This window comes from Sceloporus undulatus, chromosome 6 (genome assembly GCF_019175285.1).
Source record: "Sceloporus undulatus isolate JIND9_A2432 ecotype Alabama chromosome 6, SceUnd_v1.1, whole genome shotgun sequence".
NCBI classification, from domain to species: domain Eukaryota; kingdom Metazoa; phylum Chordata; class Lepidosauria; order Squamata; family Phrynosomatidae; genus Sceloporus; species Sceloporus undulatus.
This window is the reverse complement of record NC_056527.1, coordinates 13958452-13982889: the sequence shown is the minus strand read 5'-3', so window position 1 is coordinate 13982889 and position 24438 is coordinate 13958452. Positions and strand designations below refer to the sequence as shown.

The 24438-nt window shown below is 36.3% G+C and overlaps 2 protein-coding genes across 17 annotated transcripts in view; one reads left to right on the top strand and one right to left on the bottom strand.

Moving 5' to 3' along the window:
- Positions 1-24438, bottom strand: part of ZMYND11 (zinc finger MYND-type containing 11) — a 121311-nt gene that overhangs the window by 21863 nt on the left and 75010 nt on the right. For 13 of the 16 annotated variants that reach the window (XM_042471998.1, XM_042471994.1, XM_042471995.1 and 10 more), the window contains one exon: positions 15336-15497. The exons of 1 other annotated variant lie outside the window; for it this stretch is intronic. In XM_042471998.1, coding sequence (XP_042327932.1) covers positions 15336-15497 — 162 coding nt within the window. Of the gene's footprint in view, positions 1-15335; positions 15498-21506; positions 21552-24438 lie in introns of all 16 variants that reach the window. 2 more of the 16 variants (XM_042472009.1, XM_042472005.1) reach the window with 2 other exon arrangements.
- LOC121932905 lies at positions 1380-3511 on the top strand. The gene is made up of 2 exons (XM_042472010.1): positions 1380-1813; positions 2433-3511. The coding sequence occupies exon 2, from the start codon at positions 2433-2435 to the stop codon at positions 3384-3386; it is 954 nt and encodes a 317-aa protein (XP_042327944.1). The 5' UTR covers positions 1380-1813; the 3' UTR covers positions 3387-3511.

Genomic DNA, 24438 nt, shown 5'->3' with positions numbered 1-24438 from the left:
TCTGCAGGCTATTAAGTAATAATCTTAGTAGATAAGAACCAGAGTGCTGCAAAAACTAGGCCTTCCTGCTCTTGTTTGGGAGAGGAAAACATGGTGTGAGAAATCCTTGAAGAACACAGTACTTCAGAAATGAGAAGACGAAATGATTGTAGGGTTCTTTTTTGTGCCCAATGTTGTGCCTTATTTAGTACAAATCTGGAAGAATCAATACTTTGAAAAAACTTGGGGGGCTTCCGGTGGTATGGCGGCGCGGGTATCACCCTCTAGGAAAGGCTCCGGAGGGTGATCGTAGGCTGCGGGGTCGGGGCTGGATGGAGTGACTTGCCAACCAGCCAAGCGTGTCCCCCCGATAAAGGGGAAGCAGAGGGGCTCGGCTGGGGAACCCACGCTTTGGAACTCGGATAAAATAAAAGGCCGAAGACGCGAGGCGCGAGCCGCCGGGTGCCGGAGGCGACTCGCAGGACGCGAGAAGCAAGAAGCGGCGAGGGAAACCCGAGCATCCACGCCCGCAGTGAGGAGTCACAAGCCGCGGCTTGGAGACAGGGGCGCCGTCACCACTTTTAACTTTGTTTTTCTTTAAGAAGATCTGCGGGAAGAAGACTCAGCTTACCATCCTATTTAATTTCCCTGGGAAACAAATGATCTATCTCTGGGGTGAAGACGGAGAAGCTTGAGGAACTGAGCAACCAGCACAACTTTCTTTTCCTGCTTTTGGCCTGCTATAACTTTTTATTAATTAACTTCTATTAATTAAAGGGGACTAATAGAACTGAGTATGATCTACATTCCTCCATGGGAACTCAGTGGACTGGAAGAAATTAGGAACTGTGAATGAAAGAAACTAACTGAATCTGTTTGATAACTTCTCTCCACATAGCCTTGTAAGCTTTCAGACCTTTATATTGTTTTTGTTTTTTCCTCTCCTCTCTCATATATACTAACAACAACAGCGAAGTTGGACTTCTTGGTTTATGTATTTGGATTCGGACTTGACGTTCTGTTTGGGAAAAAGAAGTGAAATGGGACTGTGAACAACATCAGAAAGGACTAGAGGAAATTTGATATCTACAACACTGGGGAAGAAAGAAGAAAGAAGGGAGAAAAGCAGGCGTTGATAGCAGGAACAGGAGCGTCAAATACAGGTGCTTTCAATTAGGAAAGGAGAAGCAGCTGGAGCAAATCAGCAACAGACTTGGGGGATAAAACAGAAGAGAGAGGAGAGAAACGTGACGAAGTACCAATTGAAGAAGGAAAGGAAACATTTAATAGTATCAAGGACAGTTACAGTGTTTTAAACTATTTTACATTGACTATAAGTTGACAGGAGTTGCTGTGGTTTTTTTTTTCTTCTTGGTTTGTGTTTTTTTTTTTTATTCTCTCTTTTCCTTTGTCTCTCCTTTGTATCAAATGCTACTGAAGCTTTGGCTGGGGGCGGTTCTTGCTTAGAAAACAATCTAGAGGTGACAAGTGAGTAATCAAAGCATGTTTATGAATTCATGAGTTGTTGCATTATAGGAAAGCTAAGTTGAATATTTAATAATATTGGAAAGTATTTCTTGGGGGAAAACAGGCTGGAATTATAGGAAATAATCTTAAAGTTTGAATTAACCATTTAAAAAAAAAAAGAAAGGGAATCTTAAGAACTCTATTGGAGGCTTGAGGTAGTACAGTGTATTATTTAAATCTAAACAGGCAGGTGGTTCCAAGCTGATATTATAGTATTCCTTCCTTCCTCAGATACTTGGGGGAAACCAGAAAGAGAGGAAGAATTTGGAAAGAAAATAGATTTGATTACCCTGTAGGGAAATAACAAGTAAGTGACTTATTTGATTGCAGAGGCGAAAACAAATAAGTAAACAAATCTAGCAGCTGTGGGTCATACCCTTTTCTCTCTCTTTGAATGCTGGTAAATGGTGAATTAGATAACATATATAATTAGTCAATATATACATACTATCTATAACATATATATATATATATATACACAATATTGTACTGAGTGTGCAAACTTGTAAAGATAAGGGGAAAGTTGGTTCTGTGAATATAGGGAAACCATAGATAAATTTGTCTATATGTGAGCAGGAACAATAAGAAGAGAATAGTCTTAAAACGAACAAACAAATAAACAAACTTGAGACAACTGAGATACTGGATTCTAAATAATAGCCTGGTGGAGAGGTAAATAAATCTTAGGGACTTAAGAGTTCAAGTTATAGCTGGGAAGGGGAAACAGAATTTAGATTTGAAAAAGGAAGGAAATCTAAAATTTATAAATTTTGAATCCACTTCTTTAGAAATTGGAAAAGATAAAATTAACATTATTGTCTACTAAAATAACATTTCCAGAATTCCTAGAAGTCTATTTTACATACTGTTTCTCCTATTGTGTCTCTTTTTGATTCTATACTACTCTACCTGAAATACATCGAAAGATGGTAGTGGGAACAAGGAAAACTGGAGCGAAATCAACACCAAACTCAACAGCTAATACACTTAGAAGACCTTCAGTGGACACTCCTACCAAATCATCAGAACCAGACGAAAAGATGATGGAAGAAATCAGGAAAATGCATCAGGAAACAAACCAGGCAATTGAAAAATCGAAAGAAGACTTGAAGGTTGAATTTAAGAGGGATTTGAGACACGAACTGGGAGAAGTAACCTCAAGACTGGACAAGATTGATACGGATCTAAAGCAGATGAATGGGAAGGTAGAAAAATTAGAAACAGATATGAGAAAGATGGAAATAAAGGTTGAGACAATGCATAGAGACCAACAAGAAGACCAGGACTCAATATTGAGACTACAACTGAAACAAAGAGAGAACTGCTTAAAATTGAGAGGACTACCTGAAAATGTAAACGAAAATTTGTACACCCTCTTGACGCCAATATTAGCAAAATTTATTGGAGAATCAGAGACGTTATTCCCGTGGGAAATAGATCGGGCCTATAGGATAAACTCTCGTATTGCCAAGATAAGGAAACTTCCGAGGGACGTGGTGATCTATTTTGTCAGGAAACAGACTAAAGAAATAATCCTAAGACAAAGCTATACTACAAAGCTGATAATAGAAGACAAAGAGATCACAGTCCTGAGAGACATCCCTGGAAAGATTCTTAAAAGAAGGAAAGAATACAGTTTTTTAATTGAGCAACTAAGGGCCCGGAAAATCCTCTACAAATGGGATGATCTGGAAGGCGTCATTGTGAACTGGAAACAAAAGAAAGTTAGATTGAATTCAACCGAAAAAGCAAGACTGTTCTTGAAAGGTCTGAAGGAAGGATCTGACGGAGGAAGAGGAGAAGAGGTAAATAAAGGCAAACCAGAAGAAGGAGGAGGAGAGGAAGAAGAAGAAGGAGAGGAGGACCTAATTGAGGAATAGCAGGGAACTAAGAAGTCTACTTGGAAAAAGGAAAAAGAAACACCGAAGAGCAAAATAAAAGAAATCAAATATAAAATTTTGGAACTATTTTATAATTATACTATTAGATAATCAAAACTTTTAAAGTTTAAATTTCTTTTTGAAAAACTGCTTAGACTTCTTTATTAAGAAAGGAATCGAATCTGCTACTTGAGTAAAAAGAGAAACAATAAGAGATGAAAATTTTATCGTTAAACGTAAAAGGTTTGAATTCACCTAATAAAAGAAAGAGGGTATTCCAGTACTTGAGGAAAAATAACTTGGACATTATCTGCTTACAAGAATCACATATAAAAACAAAAGATGTAAGATTGATAAAGAATAATAAGCTAGGAAAAGAATACATAAGTTCAATTGATAAAAGTAAGAGAGGGGTACTAATATATGTTAAAGAGCATTTAGAATCCAAAGAAATATTTAATGACAAAGGTGGACAATTCATTGGAGTGGAAATCTTCTGGTGTGGTAGGAAAATTTTGATAATAGGTGTGTATGGTCCGCAAGAAAGTAAAAATGTCTTTTATGCTAAGCTTAATGAAAAAGTAGCGGAATTTGATTATGAACACATAATCATATTAGGAGACTTTAACGGAGTGATCGAACCTAAATTAGATCGGACCTCTGGGAATAAAATTAACGATAATCAGGGAAAGCTACCCAAAAATTTTTTTAAACTAATGAGAAACTTTTCTCTAATTGAAACTTGGAGGCATTTATATAATGATAAACAGAATTTTACTTTTTACTCAGAACGACACAAATCTCTATCCAGAATAGACTTTTTTTTGGTCACTAGTTCATTGATTAAAGAGGTGGGAGAAATGTTAATTTTAAACAGAGAAATATCTGATCATAACCCGATTATACTAAATCTCAAAGAACCATCCAAAAAGTACTCCTGGAGATTGAATGAAGAATTATTAAAAATGAGGATATAGTTAAGAAAGGGAAGGAAATGATAAAGTTATTTTTTGAGGAAAATTTGGATAAAGAGGTAGAAACGGCAGTGGTCTGGGATGCAGCTATGGCTACTATAAGAGGTTTCTTCATTCATCAAAATATAATATATCAGAGAAGGAGAAAACAGAAAATAACAGATTTAAACAATAAATTGAGAGACAAGGAGGAGGAATTAAAAAACAGGCCAAATAACAAGACAACACAAAATGAAATAAAAGTTTTAAAGAAACAACTAGAAATTGAAGCGAATAAGGAGTTGGAAAAAAATTTGAGGATTGCCAAACAGAATAGCTTTGAACATGCAAACAAAACAGGGAAATGGTTGGCTAACAGATTAAGAAGAGAGAGAGAGAAAAACATTATTAACAAAATAAAGAAAGGGGATCAGCTATTAACACAACAGGAAGACATAGAAGAAGTATTTCTGGAGTTTTATAGGGATTTATATACAAAACGAAGGGAGGAAAAAGAAGGAATTCAAGAATTCCTGATTAATAGCAAAATTCAAACACTAACAAAGGAACAACAAGGGAATTTAAATAGATTAATTACTAAAGAAGAAATCCAAGAGGCAATCAAAAAATGCAAAATAGGTAAAGCACCGGGGAATGATGGATTCACGGGATTGTTTTATAAAGTATTTATGGATGAAATTTGTGGACCGTTACAAAGAGTGATGAATGAAGCGTTAATAGGAAACATCCCTGATACTTGGAAACAAGCAGAGATTACCCTCATTTATAAGGAAGGAAAAGACCGGCTGAACCCGGCAAATTATAGACTCATTTCTTTGTTAAACAATGATTATAAAATATTTGCCTCAATATTGTCAAAAAGACTAAAAGAATGTTTAAGCGAAACAATAGATGAAGAACAAAGAGGTTTTTTACCTAATCGACATATAAGAGAAAATATAAGGATGGTTATAAATATACTAGAATACTATGAAAAGCACAACGAGAAAAAACTGGGTCTATTCTTTCTCGACTTTGAAAAAGCTTTTGACTCAGTAGATTGGAATTTGGTCTTAGAAGTGTTGAAGAAAATTAAAGTAGGGGAAAATTTTAGTAATTGGATAGGGAAAATATACAATAATCAGAGGGCACAATTGAGAATTAACGGAGAAAAAACGCAAGCCATAGACATTCAAACAGGGACGCGACAGGGATGTCCACTTTCACCATTACTATTTATACTCGTCATGGATTTACTTATACAGTAAAAGAAATAAAATCAAACATTGAAATGGAAGGGGTAAAAATTAGGAAATATGATTATAAAGTTAGGGCCTTTGCAGACGACGTGGTTGTAATAATGGAAAACCCTATGGAAAGCCTAGGAAAAATTCTAAATTTATTAGATTTATTTGGCAAAATCACGGGATGTAAAATCAACAAAGAGAAATCAATTATTATAACAAAAAATATGAAAAAGGAAGAAGAGAAAGATCTAGAAGGAAAATTTGGAATAAAAGTAGGGAAAAAAAACTAAATATTTAGGGGTCCAAATTACAAACAGGTCTATAGAATTGTATGAGAATAATTATAAGAAGCTATGGTCCCAAATAAGAGAAGATTTAATTAATTGGAACAAATTAAATTTATCAATAATGGGAAGGATATCAGTGATTAAAATGAATGTTTTACCAAAGATGTTATACCTATTCCAAACAATACCAATTATAAATTCTGACAAACCATTTAAAGATTGGGACAAAGATATAGCTCAATTCATATGGAGAGGAAGAAAATCAAGGGTAAAGCTGAAAACATTACAAGATGCGAGGGAAAGAGGGGGACTAAACCTTCCAAATTTAAAACTGTATTTTGAGGCAAGTGCATTAGTATGGATCAAAGAATGGGTTGTCCTGGAAAAAGAAAAATTACTGGAATTAGAGGGGGAGGGACTGAGCTTCGGGTGGCATGCATATTTAGCATATGAGAAAGCCAAACAAAACAAAAATTTTATGAATCATGGAATCAGGAAGCCCCTAATAAGAGTGTGGAACTGGTACAAAGAAAGAATATTACGGAAAATGAATGGATGGGTCTCCATTCATGAAGCATTCCATAGAAAAGAAATGGCCAGAGAAAGTAAATGGTACAAATATAACGATTTGATAGAAAACAAGGATGGAAATTGGAGAATTAAAACAAAAGAGGAATTGGAAAAAGAAGGCTGGAAAGGATCCTGGTTTACATATAGACAAATTTACGAAAGGTTTAGAATAGATCTTAAAGCGTATGGATTTGAGAGAAAAGGAGATGAATCACAGCTGGGGAAGATATTGGCCTCTGAGGGGAACAAATTAATTGGGAAAATCTACAAAGTATTGTTGGAATATGACATGGAAGAGGAGGTAATTAAACATCAGATGATTCAGTGGGCAAAATATATTGGACGTCCTATACTATTAACACAGTGGGAAAAAGTATGGAAAAATGGATTTAAATATTCGGCATCCCAAAACCTAAGGGAAAATTTCTATAAAATGTTTTATCAATGGTATCTCTCACCCGATAAAATAGCAAAAATATATAAAATAAAAGAAAATAGATGTTGGAAATGTAAAAGTGAAATTGGCACATTTTATCACTGCTGGTGGACCTGTAAATGGTCAAAGAAATATTGGACAATGATAAACGGAATGATCAGCAAAATCTTGGGTATAAAACTACAACTAAAACCAGAACTTTACCTCTTAGGGATATTTGGAGAGGAAATCTGTTCAAAACATGAAAAGATTGTTTATTATATGATCACCTTGGCTAGGATGTATTTTGCACAAAAGTGGAAATGTGAGGATATACCATCAAAGGAGGATTGGATGTGGAAATTATATGAGGGGATGGAAATGGATAAACTAACGCAGGCATTAAGGAATAATACAAAAAGTAAATTAATGGAAGATTGGGAAGGAGTAATGGAATTCCTAAAAGGAAAATTGGGTGAATTTGCATCTATTAAGTTAGATTAAATAAGAGAGATGGATTTTAAGAATACGGGATTCAAATTTATAGGGGAAACAATATATATAATTGGATATAGTAGGTAAGCAGGAAGCTAATTGTATGAATGAGAGAGTGAAAGGAAGTGAAAGAGGAAAGCAGAAGAGGATAAGATAGGAAGAAATTAAAGTTTAGAGGTTAGTGAAACATAGAAGATAAAGAAAAGAAGAACAAGATATATATAGGAATAAAAGGTTAAGAAGATAGATATAGTTAAGATTAGAAGACTGATTAGGATGCGAATTATACATTGTAAAATGTTTCAAAGTGTAATGGAGAGTGTATGATATGTAAAGCTGTATGTTTGTAATTATTTTAATTTTAATAATAAAATTTAAAATTAAAAAAGAAAAAACTTAACAGTAGCAGTTTTATTTACAATCTAATACAGACTCTAAAATAAAAAAAGTTGTGCATATTTTTAGAAGCTCAGAGATCGCTACTATCAGTGTACCATATAATACACAGAAATGTTTTCAAATCTGAGGAACAGAAAATATATGCCAGAAGAGCACTCTGAAACCCAAATAGCTTTGTTCTAAGGGTGTAGTATGATTTTCCTAACCACTATTTCTTACGTAGGCTTCTAATGTATGAAATCTGTTCAGTGTACTGGCTGCAATTCTTAGACCAGTGGTTCCCAATCTGTGCTCCGATGAGCCCTTAGGCTTCCGCGTGCACTTCCCAGGTGCTCCGCGGCTGCACCAGCAAAATGAAAGAAATAAAAATTAAATGAAATTAAAGATAAGAATATCTTCTTATATATACTCCTAAACACCATTAACTTGTAAGACACAGGGTAGGCCTCTTAGGGGCTCCACCATACAAATAAGGGCTCCACGAGTCAGAAAGGTTGGGAATGCCTACTTTAGGACCTGAACAGACAGGCCAAAATAAAGCTGCTTCAGGTTACTTTGGAGGTATGCTGTTTAAATGACACACACATCTTAAGAGTCCAGAAGCTGTGCCAAAGCTGCGCTTCAGTCCTTAGGATTGGAGCGTGGCTTTGGCGTGGCTTCCGACCTCTTAAGATGCATGCATAATTTAAACAGCATATCTCCAAAGTGACCTGAAGCAGCTTTATTTTGGCCTGTCTGTTCGGGCCCTTAGATAATTATTTCTGAATAGTTTCACTGAAGCCAATATGAGTACTGTGGAGTACATCAGATCTAACAAAGCTTTTGAAGGTGGCAATATAGTATCAATGGCCTTAAATTTTTTGTAAGTGAAATGGCAAAACATAACATGATACTAACGATTAACTTCTATTTCCAGACCTTTAAAACAAGTGGACAAATTGTGGTGCAACCAGTGATGAGGAATACTGGTTGCTGCAATCCAACATGTCTGGTGGAACACATTTTGCCCACTACTACTTTAAAAAACACAACCAGTTTTCTAACCTTGATTCTCACTCTATTTCAACTGTCAAAAATGAGAGATAGGAATAAATATATTTGCCCCAGTTCTGCACCATTATTATTGTATTGTTCCATCATGCATTGAGTTTGCTTTCAGCTGTCATCTAGCAAGAAAGGATAGTTTTGGAATGCTGACAATGTATTTTGCATGTAAGGCAAATAATTTTTCTTGTAAAGGAGGTTCACTCTTTTGAGCCTTTTTTTTTTTTTTGGCATATTTTCTTTTCTTCAGGGGTTCACAATGGTCCAGCACAGTAAGAGTAAATAAATCAATAAAAGGTTCACTTTTTAAAGTTCACTTTTCTGGATGAAATATATTTACTCCGCTGAGCATTGTAACATAGAAATAAAACACATTAAAATAATGTGAATGTGCACTCTGTGCTGGGGTTCTGGTACACTGCTGCAAAAAGGCAACTTTAAAAATGATCTATATACACTCCAGTCCCCACACATTCCTATAACTTAAAAAATGCCTGTTGAGTTTTTGGACTGCTGGGTTTCTGAGACACACATTCTGGAAATAAGAAAGCAGAACTGTGAATTCTAACACTGCCAGTAATGTTCTGGTAGAAAGTTCTGATAATTCTAAATCCAAAGGATATTGTTTCAGATAAGCATTTTATAACCATCTATGTTTAAAACCACAGTAGTAGTTGAGAATGGCACTGATATCAAGCGTGCAGAAGTCTATGTACCCTTTTCTGTTAGTAGTGAAGATTCACTGTAGTTGGGAATAAATGCACAGGTTGCAATTACCCCTTTGGCACTATATAAAAAAGCACTGCATATTACTTTATAGCAACTAACCAAGCAATAGCATTTCTTGTTCTGTTTTGAATGTGATGAACAGTGCTGGGTAAAAGGAAGCATGATACTTTATCTCCCACTCTTGAGCTCTGAGTGGTCAAACACACTCTCAAACACAATGAGTTATGCCACTTAGTAGAAGGCATAACATTCTTGGGCCAGGCTTCTGTTGGAGCTATCTATCAGAATAAACCTTTAAGATTTCTGTATCTATACCTTGAATAACACAGCACAAAAAGCTATCTTGTTTCTTCTTATGTAACATGGTCCCTCCCTTATAGGACAATGACGAAACTTACAGGTGGCTCCATTATCCCATCTATATATTGGAGGTTTACCCAGATACATTTCCACAAGATTCACAAGAGGATCTGGAACACATCTGGGTTTATTCCAGGGAAGCAAGTGGGATCAAGAAAGCTGCCTTTGCCCCCTGTGATGATGGCGTACACTGGCAAGGACTTACACTTTGTCAATGTACCTTCTTGATATAGACTCTTGATAGATTTACTGCACTACAAACATGCTTGTAAAAATACATCTAATCCAGCATGCTGTTTTGCATTGTATGTAAAGCTGCTGACAAACTGCCCTAAAGTAAACAGAATCATATGTGAATGTTCTGGCACTGTTGTCAGTGGCTTATCCATCAGTGATTAATCTGTGCCCTTCTTGTATACATTTTTCAAATATCAAAACAATAGATGTGTTTCAGAATAAGATTAAGGATGTCAAATAAAGTTGTTCAAAGGATGCCAAACAAATAAAAGTAATGTAAATACATTCCTTGTCTTTACAGTCTAAAAACAGTAACATGAATAAAAATACACATGATCTTTAATGCTATGGGAACATGGCTTCAATATGTCCAAAATATGGTTACTGAAGAAAGATAGAAGGGGGAATCCAAATACCAATTCACTTTTGAGATTAGCCAAGAGCAATCTCTCCCCTAGGTTTAACATTCTCGGCTTTTATGTAAAGGGTAATAATCAAAGAGCTCTTGCTGATAATTTTACGTACAGTGCAGTCAACATTGTTAGATATATCACTTCGGTCAACAATTTAGTAACTTTGGGGCCATCTTTGGACAAGAGATCTTTAGTTGAAAGGGGATAAAAGTTGTTAAAACAAACCTTTTTAGCAGGTTGCTCCCATTATTTAGTTATAATTTATTGGGGATAGTGCAAAGAAAACATGACTGTTTTTACAAATGTTGTTAAGCTCCCTTTATTGCTTTGGACAATATTCAGAATGTTCCAAAGCCTGAGGTACTCTTCTAAATTATGACTTAGATTTTTCTTAAAGAAAGTTTGTAAACTGGAAAGATAAAAGAGATGAAGGAGACACTGATAATCCATATGCCAGAATGGATACTTAGGACAAATTGTTAGAGAGACAGCCTATGTATTACTACTAGTCATACAGGAATGACAATGACATGGTTGCTAAAAGTGGCTTGCCTATTGCAAAAGCCATCTATGAAGGTACAATAACAATTTAATCTTTTACTGAAACTTCTAAATTATCCCACATTTCTTGAGCAGTAAAAAAAATATGAAATGAAACACCCTCTACCCTCAAATCTGCATCACCATTGAGATATTTCCCCAAGTTTTATTACAAAAGTACATTTTTGCCCCTCCCCCAAATTCTGAATATGATCTCAAAGAACAACAGGTTCCTAAAGGAGCCCTGGCAGCACAGTGTTTAAATGCCAATATTGCAGCTACAACATTATGAGTTCAAACCTGTAGGGCTCCAGGTTGACTCAACCTTCCATCCTTTTGTAGGTCGGTAAAATCAGTACCCAGCTTGTTGAGTGCAACTGGCTAACACACTGTAAAACTGCTTAGTGAGTGCTTAGTTCACTGTGAAGCAGTATAAAAATGTAAAGTGCTATTGCTACCATGCCTACAAATACTCTAAAGGCACCAGATCCCATCTGACCTTGGAAACTAAGCAGGGTCAGTCCTGGTTAGTACTTGGATACTAGATCACCAGCAAATATCAGGTGCTGTAGACTAGGACAGAAAGAACTGGCAAAATCAGCTCTAAATATCTCTTGCCTAAGAAACCCACATCAAGGTGTCAGAAGTCAACAGGTGACTTAAAGACTAATACAAAAACACAATGTAGTGCCCGGTGTGTCTGAGCCTATTTTATTTATTTATTTATTTATTTATTTATTTATAATATTTATACCCCGCTCTTCAGCCAAAAGGCTATTAGAGCAGCTTACTTTTTTTTTAAAAAAATTAGACAATTCCCTGCCCTCAGGCTTACAGCCTAGAAAACACTTGCACAGAAATTTCATGTATGCTATAAAAAGTACAAAAATTGTCTTGAAAATATTTGTTGAGTCACACTTCCCAAAGGAATTGAAGAATAAAACTGATCTGAAAATATTTGCTGCTAAATTTTGAACCAGACAAGGTCAGCTTTTTGTCCCTTTAGATGAGGGGGAAATCATAACTGGCTTTGGAACTAATACAAAACTTCACCAGTTGAGTAAAGTATTGCATATCAGTGTCAACTATAAGTTCTATTTAGGAGTTATAGGTATGTACTTGGACAGTTATAATTAAAGGACCAAACTAGATGTGACAATGAAGAGCCTGGGTTATGTTGAATTCAGATAAAGTTAGGGATGTTTTTAAAAGTATCAAGGTAAGACAGAAGAGAAGGGTGAAGAACCCTACCTTTGCTCCTGTTTCACCTACCAGCTTCTCTCTGTCTAGAGAGAGTTTATTCTGAACGTGGAATTCCTCAAGGAAAGAAAAGTTAGGAAGTAGCATTTTCTAGCAGAAAGCATGGCACCAGAAGGAATGAAGTAATTTCACAATATTAGTACCTATATCATGATGCTTCTAAGCTCAAGAATGACCTCTCCTACTTAACTAATTCCCAAGTCAACTGTTCATAGGAATGGCAACTTGGAAAGGAAAGGTCTGTGCAAGAACACTGTAAAAATTAATAGAAAGCCATTTGGTCATTCTGCTGCTGAAATGCCACTTGCCTCTGCCTTTTATCAATGAAGCAAGAATGATATGAAGCAGTTTTTAAAGAACCTGTCGTTGGCTTTTCAGAACAAGTGGTGGTCCAATGACAATGAAATCTGGAGAATATAAACTCAACCCTAAAATTAAGCAAACCTAATGAACATGAGAGTTCCAAAAAGCCACCTGTCTGAAATATGAAACCCACACCTGCAAATTGCAGTGCTAATAAACCAGTGGTGGTATTTGAATCTATCTGCACCAGCTGTTCCTCTGCTGAGTAGCGACTGGTATTTGCCACCATTAAATAAAGCTTTATCTAACATGTTTGTTGCTTCACTACTGGCGTATATATTAGGACACCAATATTAGGAGATGCAGCTGGCCAGTTTGAGGTGGGCTGCCAAGTAACTAACAGAAAAGCCTGCATGGAGTTGTTTTGCCAAATGGTACACAATCATGATTCTTGTTCTCATTTTCAGGACCCCACAACATTTTTAAAAAATTCTTTAATTAATTTATTTTATATTTGTGACCTGATGACAGTGAAATCTGGACAATATGTGCTTATCCTTAAAATTATGCTGATGCTGCCTCAAGACAGACCAAAAAAAAAAAAAAGCTGGCTATGACCAAAGGAGCCAATATAATTCACACACAATGGACTTCATGTCTGATTTAATTACATGAAGTCCCAAAGCTACTGTTCAATCTCGCACTCCAAAAAGTGGTTCTCTGCTTGGCAGATATTTGAACAAACTAGAAATAAAGAAAACAGATTACAAATGCCTTTTCTAGAATAATCAGTGTTGGAAAATGCAAAGAGGCTGGTCTGTAGCTATATAGATAAGCACTCTGCTGGACATTTACCTGAGTATTTGTGGACTTTGGGAGAGAAAGTGGCAGAAGAAAATGAAAAGCTGAATAGAAACAAAAGTATATGGGACTTGATGGCCCACTGCAGTCTGTGGACAATGGCCTATCACCTTGAGGAAGAGGGGGACTTCCTCAGGAGTCATAACCTACTTGTGAGTAAGGGCCCATTATGAAACAAGGCAAGACAGAAATAAAGTATCATTGAATAGCTGCATATACACGGCAGAGAAAGGCTATTGGGTAAAGGGGTAGAGTTCCTTCTCTGCTCAGAGAAGAGCTCAACAAAAGAAATAAAACCTCTTTCCCTCCATCTGAAGGGGCCCAAGGCTGAAGCTATCCTTATGCTGCCCTTTCAGTACTGGCTATAGTGACAGGCTGGAATCATGTTGGTGCACTATGCTAGAACTCACACTTTCCCAGGATTGTGCAGCAGTGGCAAGGGAAGGCAGACAAAATCTGCCAGTTGTCAGCAGACTATTTCTCCAATGTTTTACTTCCTTTATGGTTGCTTTTGCCTACACTTACACAGTCCACCAACAGGATTATGGGCACAGCCTTTAAACTGCAAAAACAAACAAACAAACAAAAACCTGGACATATACTGAAAGCCCATTGTTTTTCAAAACTAACAATGGCCTGTAAATCCTTTCAAGCAAGAGGATGTTTCCTATAGCAGAAGTTACAGTGACTGCTCATTCACACACACCATGCTTTTCAATACATCTTCCAGCACAGTATGTTATATATGTTTTTGTGAAAAAAGTAAGTGGGGAAAGTAGAAGGAAAACCTGCCTTTTTAGTCCATTAGTTTTTGCATATATAAAGTTCTCATTTGCTCTGTCTTTCTCTCCCTCTTCCTCCCTCCTCTCTCATCCTTCCGTGGTACAACTGTTGTGACGTGTTGGGGATGCTGGAGAGCACACAGGAAGTATCAGACTGGTGTCTCTACCCAAACAGCAGATTGTGAAAAACTGAGCACATAAATAAAGATTTTGACTGAAAAGTACCTTGCCTATGGCAAAATTTTAAAAAGTGTGATATACTGGCCTTATGTACAGTGTTTGAATAAAACTGTTTCTCATGGATCTCAGCCCACAATATTATGTAGCATTTATAAACATCAGTAAAGCCAGAAGAGGAAATGTAAGTATTTTGGTATGGCATAATGCAAACCTTCTGGAGTATTTACACAAATATATAAAATTCTTTCTAGTTGTCTACATTTATGGGAGAATCCAAAATCTCATGCACATCTGGATATGGTTGGGCAAATGTCAGAAGAACCAAACATCCAGGCAAATGCAAAACAGAAAATAGCTTTGATTCATGCATCTGTGTGTGTACTGTGATAATGTATGTGGGGATTCCCTGGAGAAATCTGATTTGTGTCCATAATAGCAATGCACCTTGAACTGAACTGAACTGTGGTGGGGTTGTTTTGGGATTGAAATGAATCGGAGACTTCCAGGTAAACATTTCTGTTCTAGAAACAGATTATTACCTGGTCTTGGCATACATCAGTTGGGAATGATATGGAGATTCACTTAGACATTTCTGAAATTCCAGATTACAGCACTTCTTAATTTCTAGGCCAATTCAATAAAACATTTACTGTATTTTGATTACTGTCAGGAAATGCTCACTGATTGCAGGCTCTGAAAGATTTTGCCCAGGCACATCCAGATTTTATCACACTTCTGGATTTGCATTTAACACATGCATTGATACTGCAATAGGCAAAGCTGAATATTTCTCCTGGCCAGAAACATCTTCTAGAAACTATAAATAACAAATACCAAGCCTCTATTCAGCACATGAAAGCTCAGAGGTACTCACCCTGCAAACTGGGCATTGCCAGTGACTACTGCTGTCTCTAAGCCTGAACTCATCAGATAAACACTTGGAATGATACACACGAAAACACAGGTCACATATCAACACCTCTCCAGGCAAATGGCATTCAAAACAATACCAGTCATGAGTTTCTGTTTCCCAGTCCTACAAAAAATACAAAATAATTTGATAGAACATTCTGTCAATATCTGAAATAGCCATGAACAAAGAACATTTCTTTAAGTTTAGCAACAGGCTTTATTTACATATATAATGTATATATTTATATTAATGTACTGTACCTCTTTTGTGGATTATTCCGATTGTTTTTAGGAAGGCGGGATATCCAAACCCCATAAATAAACCTCAGAAGTTTTAATAATTGAACAGAACACACTTTTAACCTCTAAAGAACTCCAGGCTTTAAATCTTGTTTTAAGAGCATCTGGTTAGCATCATGAACACAACAAATATGACATGTCTCCAGCCATAAAGAAAAAGTACCCCACTATTAGAAGAAATGGTTCTTGACTTGCATAATAGAATCTTTGTATTAATTCCAGTAACCTTTATCTCTTTGAAAGAGGTGATGAGAGTGCTCTTTTTTATCAAGTCAATAAACTGTGATGCCTAACCATCTGCTATTCCATTAATAATGAGACTTAGTTCTCCCTTGTAATGAACATGAAAGCAGGAATCCTTCTCTTGTTGCTTGGAATTCGGAGGAATGTAAGAAACTCCTTTCAAGCAAAAGTTCAGAAGGGCTCTGGGGACTGGCATCTGCTCTCCTTGCCTTCATTTTTGGAAAAGAAAGGGAAGAAGAAAACCGCTACTCCACACCAATCCTTCCTCAGCAGTTGTGGCTTTTTCCTGAATGCACATATCCATTCTGTAAATGACCTCCCCTGACTGGGCAAAAGAAGCTACTACTTTCAAAGGCAGCATGGATGCTAAGGAAAACAGATTGGTCTGGGGACAGCAAGTGCGGCACATGTTGTCCCAACTTCTCTCAATGGCCACAGGCAAAGTAAAAGCAATGTTTTCCTATTGTGGAAGAGCAGGATAGAAACAAGCAGAAAAGAATCCTATGCATTCCTCATAGTTCCACACAGATGGACAAAAACTCCCACACAAATTTGAACCAAGTCTGGAAACATCTCAATATCTATTGAAATCTTAACTATACCATTGCTTGGAAAGATAACTTTTTCTGGAATACATTTTGCAGAATCCCCTACGAAACATGGTTAGTGGAAGATGTAGTCAAAAATTAACTTTGTCAAGCTCTCAAGTATATATAACAGCCAATTTTTAAATTTTTTAGATTATCACTATAAAACCCAACCTACTTCCCATCTACTTTCGCTTCTCATCTGCCAGTTGGGTTCAATTTCAGTTCTTCTTTCTTCAATACAATTTGCCAAACACATTAGGAGCATTCAAAATAAAACAGAAAGATTTCACTGCTGAACCACTAGACAAAACAGAGCTTTCTGCAAAACCTCACTTGCATTCCTGAAAATTAATTGATGTACACTAACAATGCAAACTAATATTTATAAGCAAGGTATGGGTTGCACACATATAGGAACATACAAACAGAGCAGAAAAATGAAGGCCTTGAGACATTCTGAACCCCTGCAATAGGGCATTATTAAGCAGGCTTCATTTAAAATACACACACCCAGACTCACAAACACACATATTGTGTTGGCTTTCAATTAAGCTAAATACTGGAATGTTTAACCTAATTTCAACGTTGGTCAGAGTTCTGATGTTTCAAGTGTGAATGAAACCTATAAGTATACTTCATATAATTTAGCACAAAAAGTAAGAACTACTCCTTGCCTTTTAGTGCTATTTCCTTTCTTTGCCTGGAATGAGCACAATCCAGCTCAATGGATATAATCTGATGTCAAGATAAATTATTATCCAGGTCAATTGAGGCCCCACTGAAATATACTGTTACAGTAACCACACCTAACTATGCTAGCCTTCATTCATAACAAATGTTCTACTCACAATTTATAATCTTATACCTACCAGGGCCAGCTCAACTGTGGAAGCAACACAAACAGGTGCTTAGGAAGCCAAGATTATTCAGGGTGTCAGTAAAGCAACCCAATAACCAATAACCCACCACTCTCACCAAGCAGCTGTAAGTGCTGATGTGCACTTCTCAGATGAGGCAATATCTAGGCTGGCAAAATGCTCCAAGCTTATTCTGACTCCTAAAGTGACAAGAAGAACTTCAAAATCAGTAAGATGCTTGCCTACTTTATAAATTGAAACTGGATGTGCGTCTTTATTTTTAAAGACAAAGAATTTTGAATTGACATTCTCACATACCAATGTCTTTCCCTAGTTTCCACTGCACTATATGCTTCTGAGGAAGTAGACTGAAGTCTACAATAGCTCATGCTGCCAACTTCTTTACTTCAGTTAGTCTCAAAGGTGCTACAAAATCTCTCCACATACTAGTCCTATAAAGAGTGAAGTTTATTATAATCCAGAATAATTGGATTGTGTATGGATGGATAATCCTAGGTGAGAGATACACACTCTTAAAGCCATGGCAAGATCATGGAAGAAAGAGAAATATTAAGAGAACTCCATGAAAATTCAAACGGTTGGGGATTGAGAAAATTTATTTATTATTGGTGGTGTTATTTAAGATAACACCACTTAAAGGGTGAGTTGATGTATGATTACCACTTTGGGAATAAGTGGAACTGTAGAAACAAGTCATTCAAAGGTGGAATAAAAGTTTGTGTGAACAGCTGTCACCTTGGCACATCACTGTGATCTGCACTATAGCAGGTGTTCCAAAACGTACCACTCTGACTGGTAAATGTACATTTCAAGGCCCAGGCAAATCGCTTTCATGTGGAAGAACCAAGTCACATGTACAATATCCGTGCATGGACTTGACCTGGTCATGAGGCTTTTGCTGGCCCTGCGTCCTCCTACAGCATTTTTACGGTAGCCATCATCAAGTATAAACAGTTCTTTATTATCTTGCTCTTTTAAAAAATTTTAAAAATAAATTAAATATTTAAATTAAATTTTAAAATACAGACTCAAAGCAGATCATAATATTATAAGGTAAAGACATATGTAATGTGAACTGTACAACTAAATAGTAAATGTGTAGTCTTTACTTTTGGTTCCCTTTTTATTTCATCATCCCCTTACTAAGAAACTTTATTAGATCTATTACTCACAAAGCTTTCAGATCAAAATACTTTGGAGAGAAACCAAAGCACCTCTTATTTTACATTTGACATATTGTTTAACAAAGGATAAAAAATGTTAATTAATGATCTCATGCTACACTCCTTTCCCACTACTTGTATTGATTTTACTTAGTGCTCACCAATAGAAAAGGCCAGTTAAACAAGAAAAAGAAAAACCCACCAGGAAGTCTTTCTGGATTAGTTTCATAGAAATGAAAGGAAATCTTACAAGAGCACTACCAGGCCTTGTTAAATTCCCATTCATTTTAGGTGGTCTTATGCAGGAGAATGTCTAGTGAATGCTGTCAATAAACTGATGCAATTAATTAGCTAACAAAAAACAAAACAGGGAGATAAAATTGCAATGGTCAAATCACTCATGTAATTTAAATCGGGTTATGGCTTTCATGGCCAGCATCCATAGTTTGTTGTGGGTTTTTCGGGCTATGTGGCCATGTTCTAGAAGAGTTTCTTCCTGATGTTTCTCCAGCATCTGTGGCAGCAGCTTTCCAAGAAGCATTATTATTTTTCTCGTGAGTCATGTCTTCTCATGGTAAGTCCACAGTATGGCAGTCTCAGATTAGTCTTCTTGGCCTCCAGGGGAGAGGCCAGATTTGCTCTAAAGATCATGTCTTGTTTTGGATGGGGGGCAAGGGGTTATTAATTATCCCCTAGCACCACATTGAAAACCTCCCTATGGCAACTGGCAAGCCTCTTGGGTCACTGATACAACCATTAAACAACTGGGGAGGGAGAGATACAATCAGGCAGCAAGAACTGCTTTCCCTTTCTGTAACAGTTTGCTAGATAGAGAAGAAGGTCAGCTTTCCATCCTCTTTCTCTCTATCTAGATAACTGCAGTGGGGAATGATGGTAGGCATTTGCTGCTTGGTTGACTCCTTCCCTCTCCTGGCCATTTAACCACCATAGCAGTGCACCTCAGGCCTTGACAGATGCCAGGGTGGGGAGGAGTGGAGAGCTGTGTGTGTGGAGTGTTATACTCTGCATGTGCAGTGCAGGATCTCAACCACAGATTACAAGAAAGTGAATTATCTTCTTAGTTCATTGTGTTTAAGGGATTTTTCATGCTGTCTTAACAAAATAGATCTAGCTAACTCAGGTACAGTCAGCCCTCTGTATCCACAGATTTTTTTTATCCATAGATTCAAGCATCCACAGATTGAAAATATTGAGAAAATATATACATTTCAAAAAGCACACTTTTGCTATTTTATATATGGAACACCATTTTACTATGCAAATATATTTAATGGGACGAGTATCAATGGATTTTGGTATCCACGGGGTGGGGAGTGGGGAGTTCCTGGAACCAAGCCCCAGCAGATACCAAGGGCCTATTGTATGTGCTGAATGGTACACTCCAACTTCACCTGGTACAATGCCCTTGCTATGATGCAATCTTTTCTGCTTAGCTGGCTGACACACTGGGATTGAACTAAGTTTACAGCCAGTCATTGCAGCACAGGTGTATTATCTTGCAACTCAGGCTGGATTGATCCAGGTTACTGACACTCCAAATGAAATAGTGTCTTACGTTTGAGCAGCACTGCATTTAAGGGCTTATATAGGAAAGAAAAAGTTATTCAGAGAGATATTCCAAGTATGCTCTTCACAAATACACTATAAATGACAATATATGCAACAAGTAAAAGCATTTTGAAAAACAATTTGATCACTAAATTTTAATGCTTCTTTCTCAAAAGGTTTACAGAGAGATGAATGAGAGGGCCATTCATAATAAATAAAAACAGAGCATAGCCAGACTGAAGAAGGAAAAAATAGGAGGGCACACTGTGTGTATGACCTGGGGTACAAGACTAGTTTCTGTCGCAGATGGTAGGGCCTTCTATTTCTGATATAAATTCCATTTTCAAAAAAATCAATAAAACAGACAAGTCATTATGTTAATAATTAAAATTTAATAGAGAAGATAGAAAATCTGTAGTACAAGTGTTAAAATTAATGCTAATGGCAACCAGGTAAATTTCTGAGAAATGTCCCATGGCAAATATGTGTATCCTCCACACTGATTTCAAGTCCAACCCAACTTTTAAATATAAAGTTCTTTGTTTTAAAGGATGGCTTACAATCCATACATACATCCAGGGACACAATTATCTGTAACATAATTTCTTCTAATGAGACATGAAGTATCTCTATACAGTGGTCCCTCCACATTCGCTGGGGTTAGGGGTGAAGGATACCTGTGAATGTGGAAAAGCCACAAATAAAATAACACTATTCTTTTTACCTAAGGGAACACCTCTCTAGGAATCTCCAGGTCGTCCAGTGCAAATCTCTGGTCAACATTTGCCAAAAGTTGATCATAGATTCATGCTGGAGGACTTATAATTGCCTAGAGAGGTGTTTTTTCTAGGAACTTCTAGTTTTCCAGCACAAATGTATGGTCTACTTCTGGCAGACATGCACTGGAGAACCTAGCCGAGCGATTCCTAGAGAGAACATATGAATCAAAACCACAAATAATCAAATCCGCAAAAGTCGAAGCCACAAATGTGGAGGACCAATTGTAACTTGAACATCTCCTTACAAGTTGATGGCAAATATATCTCAAAATCTAAAATGAATGAACCCATCCTCCCTTGCACTTGTAAAGTCAACCACCAGATGTCATGATCCACTCCTAAAATAGCTGAGAAAAGGGAAACCATTGCAACTTCACATCTTGTGGCGAAACATGTGAGCAACCACTTCCAGCTCACCAGGAGGAGGAAGAAGGGGAAAAAATGTTTTACTGTACTGGCCGATTGAAGAACTGCACGGAACACTGATGATTAGCATTTATTAATACAATAATTTTAATGAGTGAAAATGCAATAATCTAATCTATCCTACTGTGCAACAGAAAGAGACTATAACAGGAAATTCAAGTCTACATAGTGCAAAAGTTGTTCACCTTGATTTTTGCTGATGTCTGGGAGAAAGGATGCATGCTGTAGGCCTTTCAAAATAAAGAAAAAAAAAACATACATGGTCTCTGTACTGGAACCCATCTGAGGTACATGAACTGAGACATGGAGATGGGGAAAGCACTGTTATAGATAGCATCCTGACCACATATATTTTCCCCAAACACATTTTATTTAGATTAATTTCCACAACTTTTTTGTTGTTCTCCTGAAAGCTTTCTAAGCCATTAAATTAATTAGGAAAACACACATTTGAAGCAGAAAAGAACAAAAATTGTTCCATATCTGGAACTGTTCAACATAAAAGAAAGATTAATGTGCTCATGGAATGGCCACTGGGAAGACGTATCTACATGCCATGTCCCATTGTGGTGTCAAACCCTCAGAAAACTAAGAGATGTTTTGTTTATTATATGTTATCAGGTACCTACCTCTCTTACAGTTTGTAAATACATTATGCTTTTTTAAAAAGTCAATGGGCATAAAGTAGCTATAAAGCAAATCAGAAAATCCTGGGCAAGGAAAGAATTTCTCAAATGGAAAAGTAGACTAGGGTCAGCATACTAACAGACAAGGGGAAGCATTATTACACATCTGATTAATTCAGTTGCCATGGCAGAGACAGCTCAGTGTAGATTTTAATATGAAATTATACTATGTAGATATAAAAGGAAATCTATCAAATATAAAAGCCTATGGTTTTCAGATTATGACTGTGATGCTAATTCCTTTTTAAAAAGTGGCACACCACTCTAATTCTTTGTTTTACTTTAACCTTTTGCAAATTCAATAGATCAGAACCACTGTCAGCTGGTTCTTCATCCTCATCCTCCTTTATTAGTTTATGTCCCACCTCTTCCTCAATACTGGGACTCAAAGAGGCTCCCACAATTAAAATAAATACACATTTTTTGCCATTCACAGAAGGGACAAGATCTGCAAAAATTGGTTCTGCCACAGGGTTTCTGAAGTGCTAAAAGCCTTCAAAGCAAAGACACCCTGCCTTGTCTTAAAGCAAGAATGCTCTTTATAAAGGTTGGATTCTCTCTGTGCCACTGAATTTAGTGGCAGGGCAGTAAGGTTATATTATTATTATTATTATTATTATTATTATTATTATTATTATCATCATCATCATCATCATCATCCAAATCTTTGTAGTGCAGTGGCAGCAGGGGTCCTGGGATGAATCTACAAAAATACTGAGAGAACACATGCAACTTATGGACCTCATGTTGCTCATCACTGCTGTAAAAAAATAACAACTGGAAGTCAGGGCTATTTAGAAGATATATTACTTCTATTTCTAGCATGGTTAGGTTTACACACATGAGCAGCCAGATCAAGGATTTAAGTAAATCATTACACTTTTAGTAAATACAGCTCATGTACACCTATTTAATGTTGATGACTCTGTTGAGTTCACAAAGAGAAGACATTAGTAATGCCTAAACCTAGTAAATATGTTGTTTGGACAAAAAAATCAAAACTAAATGATGCTAATAACTGTAACCAAAAGTCTGCATTAATCCTTAAATCCTCTCTTCCAAGAACTATAATTCTGTCTTAATATGATCACAGTGATTGAAAAATTAAAACAATGTTTAATGAAACTTTTAGTTTTGTCAAAATTTAAAAGCTTTGTTAAGTTAAAACAAGCAAATCAGCCTCATTAATTGCAGATGTTATGCATAGTCTTTTTAATACCTTTCATGTAAGGATTTATTAACAATTTAAATTAATCATGCAAGAAAAATGTGACTACTGTGATACTTCTAGTGGACACAAACATTTAAATGTGACCCATGGATATATAAGAACAGACAGTATTTCTTAATTTTTTTTCTTCTTCTTACACATGCTTACACAATTTTGAACTATGAGAAGGGATGTGTGTATTCCACAATTCCAAGAAAGCACAGAAAAGCCACAGAAAATTATACTAGCTGCAAAATTCAGCATTTCAGAATTATCAGTTCACTTTTTTTCTGTGCAATGCCTATCAGAATCTATAAAGGATGAAGGTTTTCATTGGTCATGGAGTAGGGGTTCAGTTTCAGACAAAGCTCATTTACCCTCCTTTGACTACTGGAGCTGTGATGTAAGAATTATCCAAACTAAGGAAAGACATGAACATTTATTTTATTATTCATGAAAATATTTTACTATCTTTGCAAAAAAACAAACAACTGATTTGCTTATATTTAGTGCAAAATACAGACAACCCTGACTGTGTATATTATGTTTGAGAGGAGCATGACAGAATTATTGTGAAGTCTAACCACTTCAGTACTATTTAATGGGAAATGTAAGCACTTAGGTCCAAGTTGGTATAGTATTACTTCAAGATATGTCGATTGTGTTAAATCATATCTCTGTGCAGGTTTTGAGGCATCTAACTATTTCTTATGGAGCATACTAATTCGGGTTAATTGCTTCCTCTTTTAAGTTCAGAATTTTATTTAAAAATTAAGTATTTATAATTCATTTCTCAAACGAACCCTTTCCTTTCCTGTTTACCTGAAGCAATTGTTTTTCAAATGTTTGCCTGTGAACACATACATATGGGTTTTCCTGTGAAGAGCATGTTTAGATAGTTCTAAAACTAAGTAACGTTTTAAAAAGAAACCTCAACATCTCCAATGGGCACATCTTTTATCCATCTTTCTCTAATCTCTCCTTCTGTGTTCACCCATCATAGCAGGGAACATTTTCAGTGAACTGATGGTTTAGAATGAGACATACTATGTACATAAATATTGGACATATACACTGGAGAGAGAAAGGCCAACCCCTGCCTCAAATTACACAAAATTGCTCATGTCTTGAAGATTCTAAATCTGTTCTGTGGTATACTGATTAAGACACTATAAGCATTGAGATTTAAATTGAAGTTGAAATGAATGTGTCTGGGGTTTT

Coding starts and splice junctions, on each gene's coding strand:
- LOC121932905 (XM_042472010.1), top strand. CDS start 2,433: ATGGTAGTGGGAACAAGGAAAACTGGAGCGAAATCAACACCAAACTCA.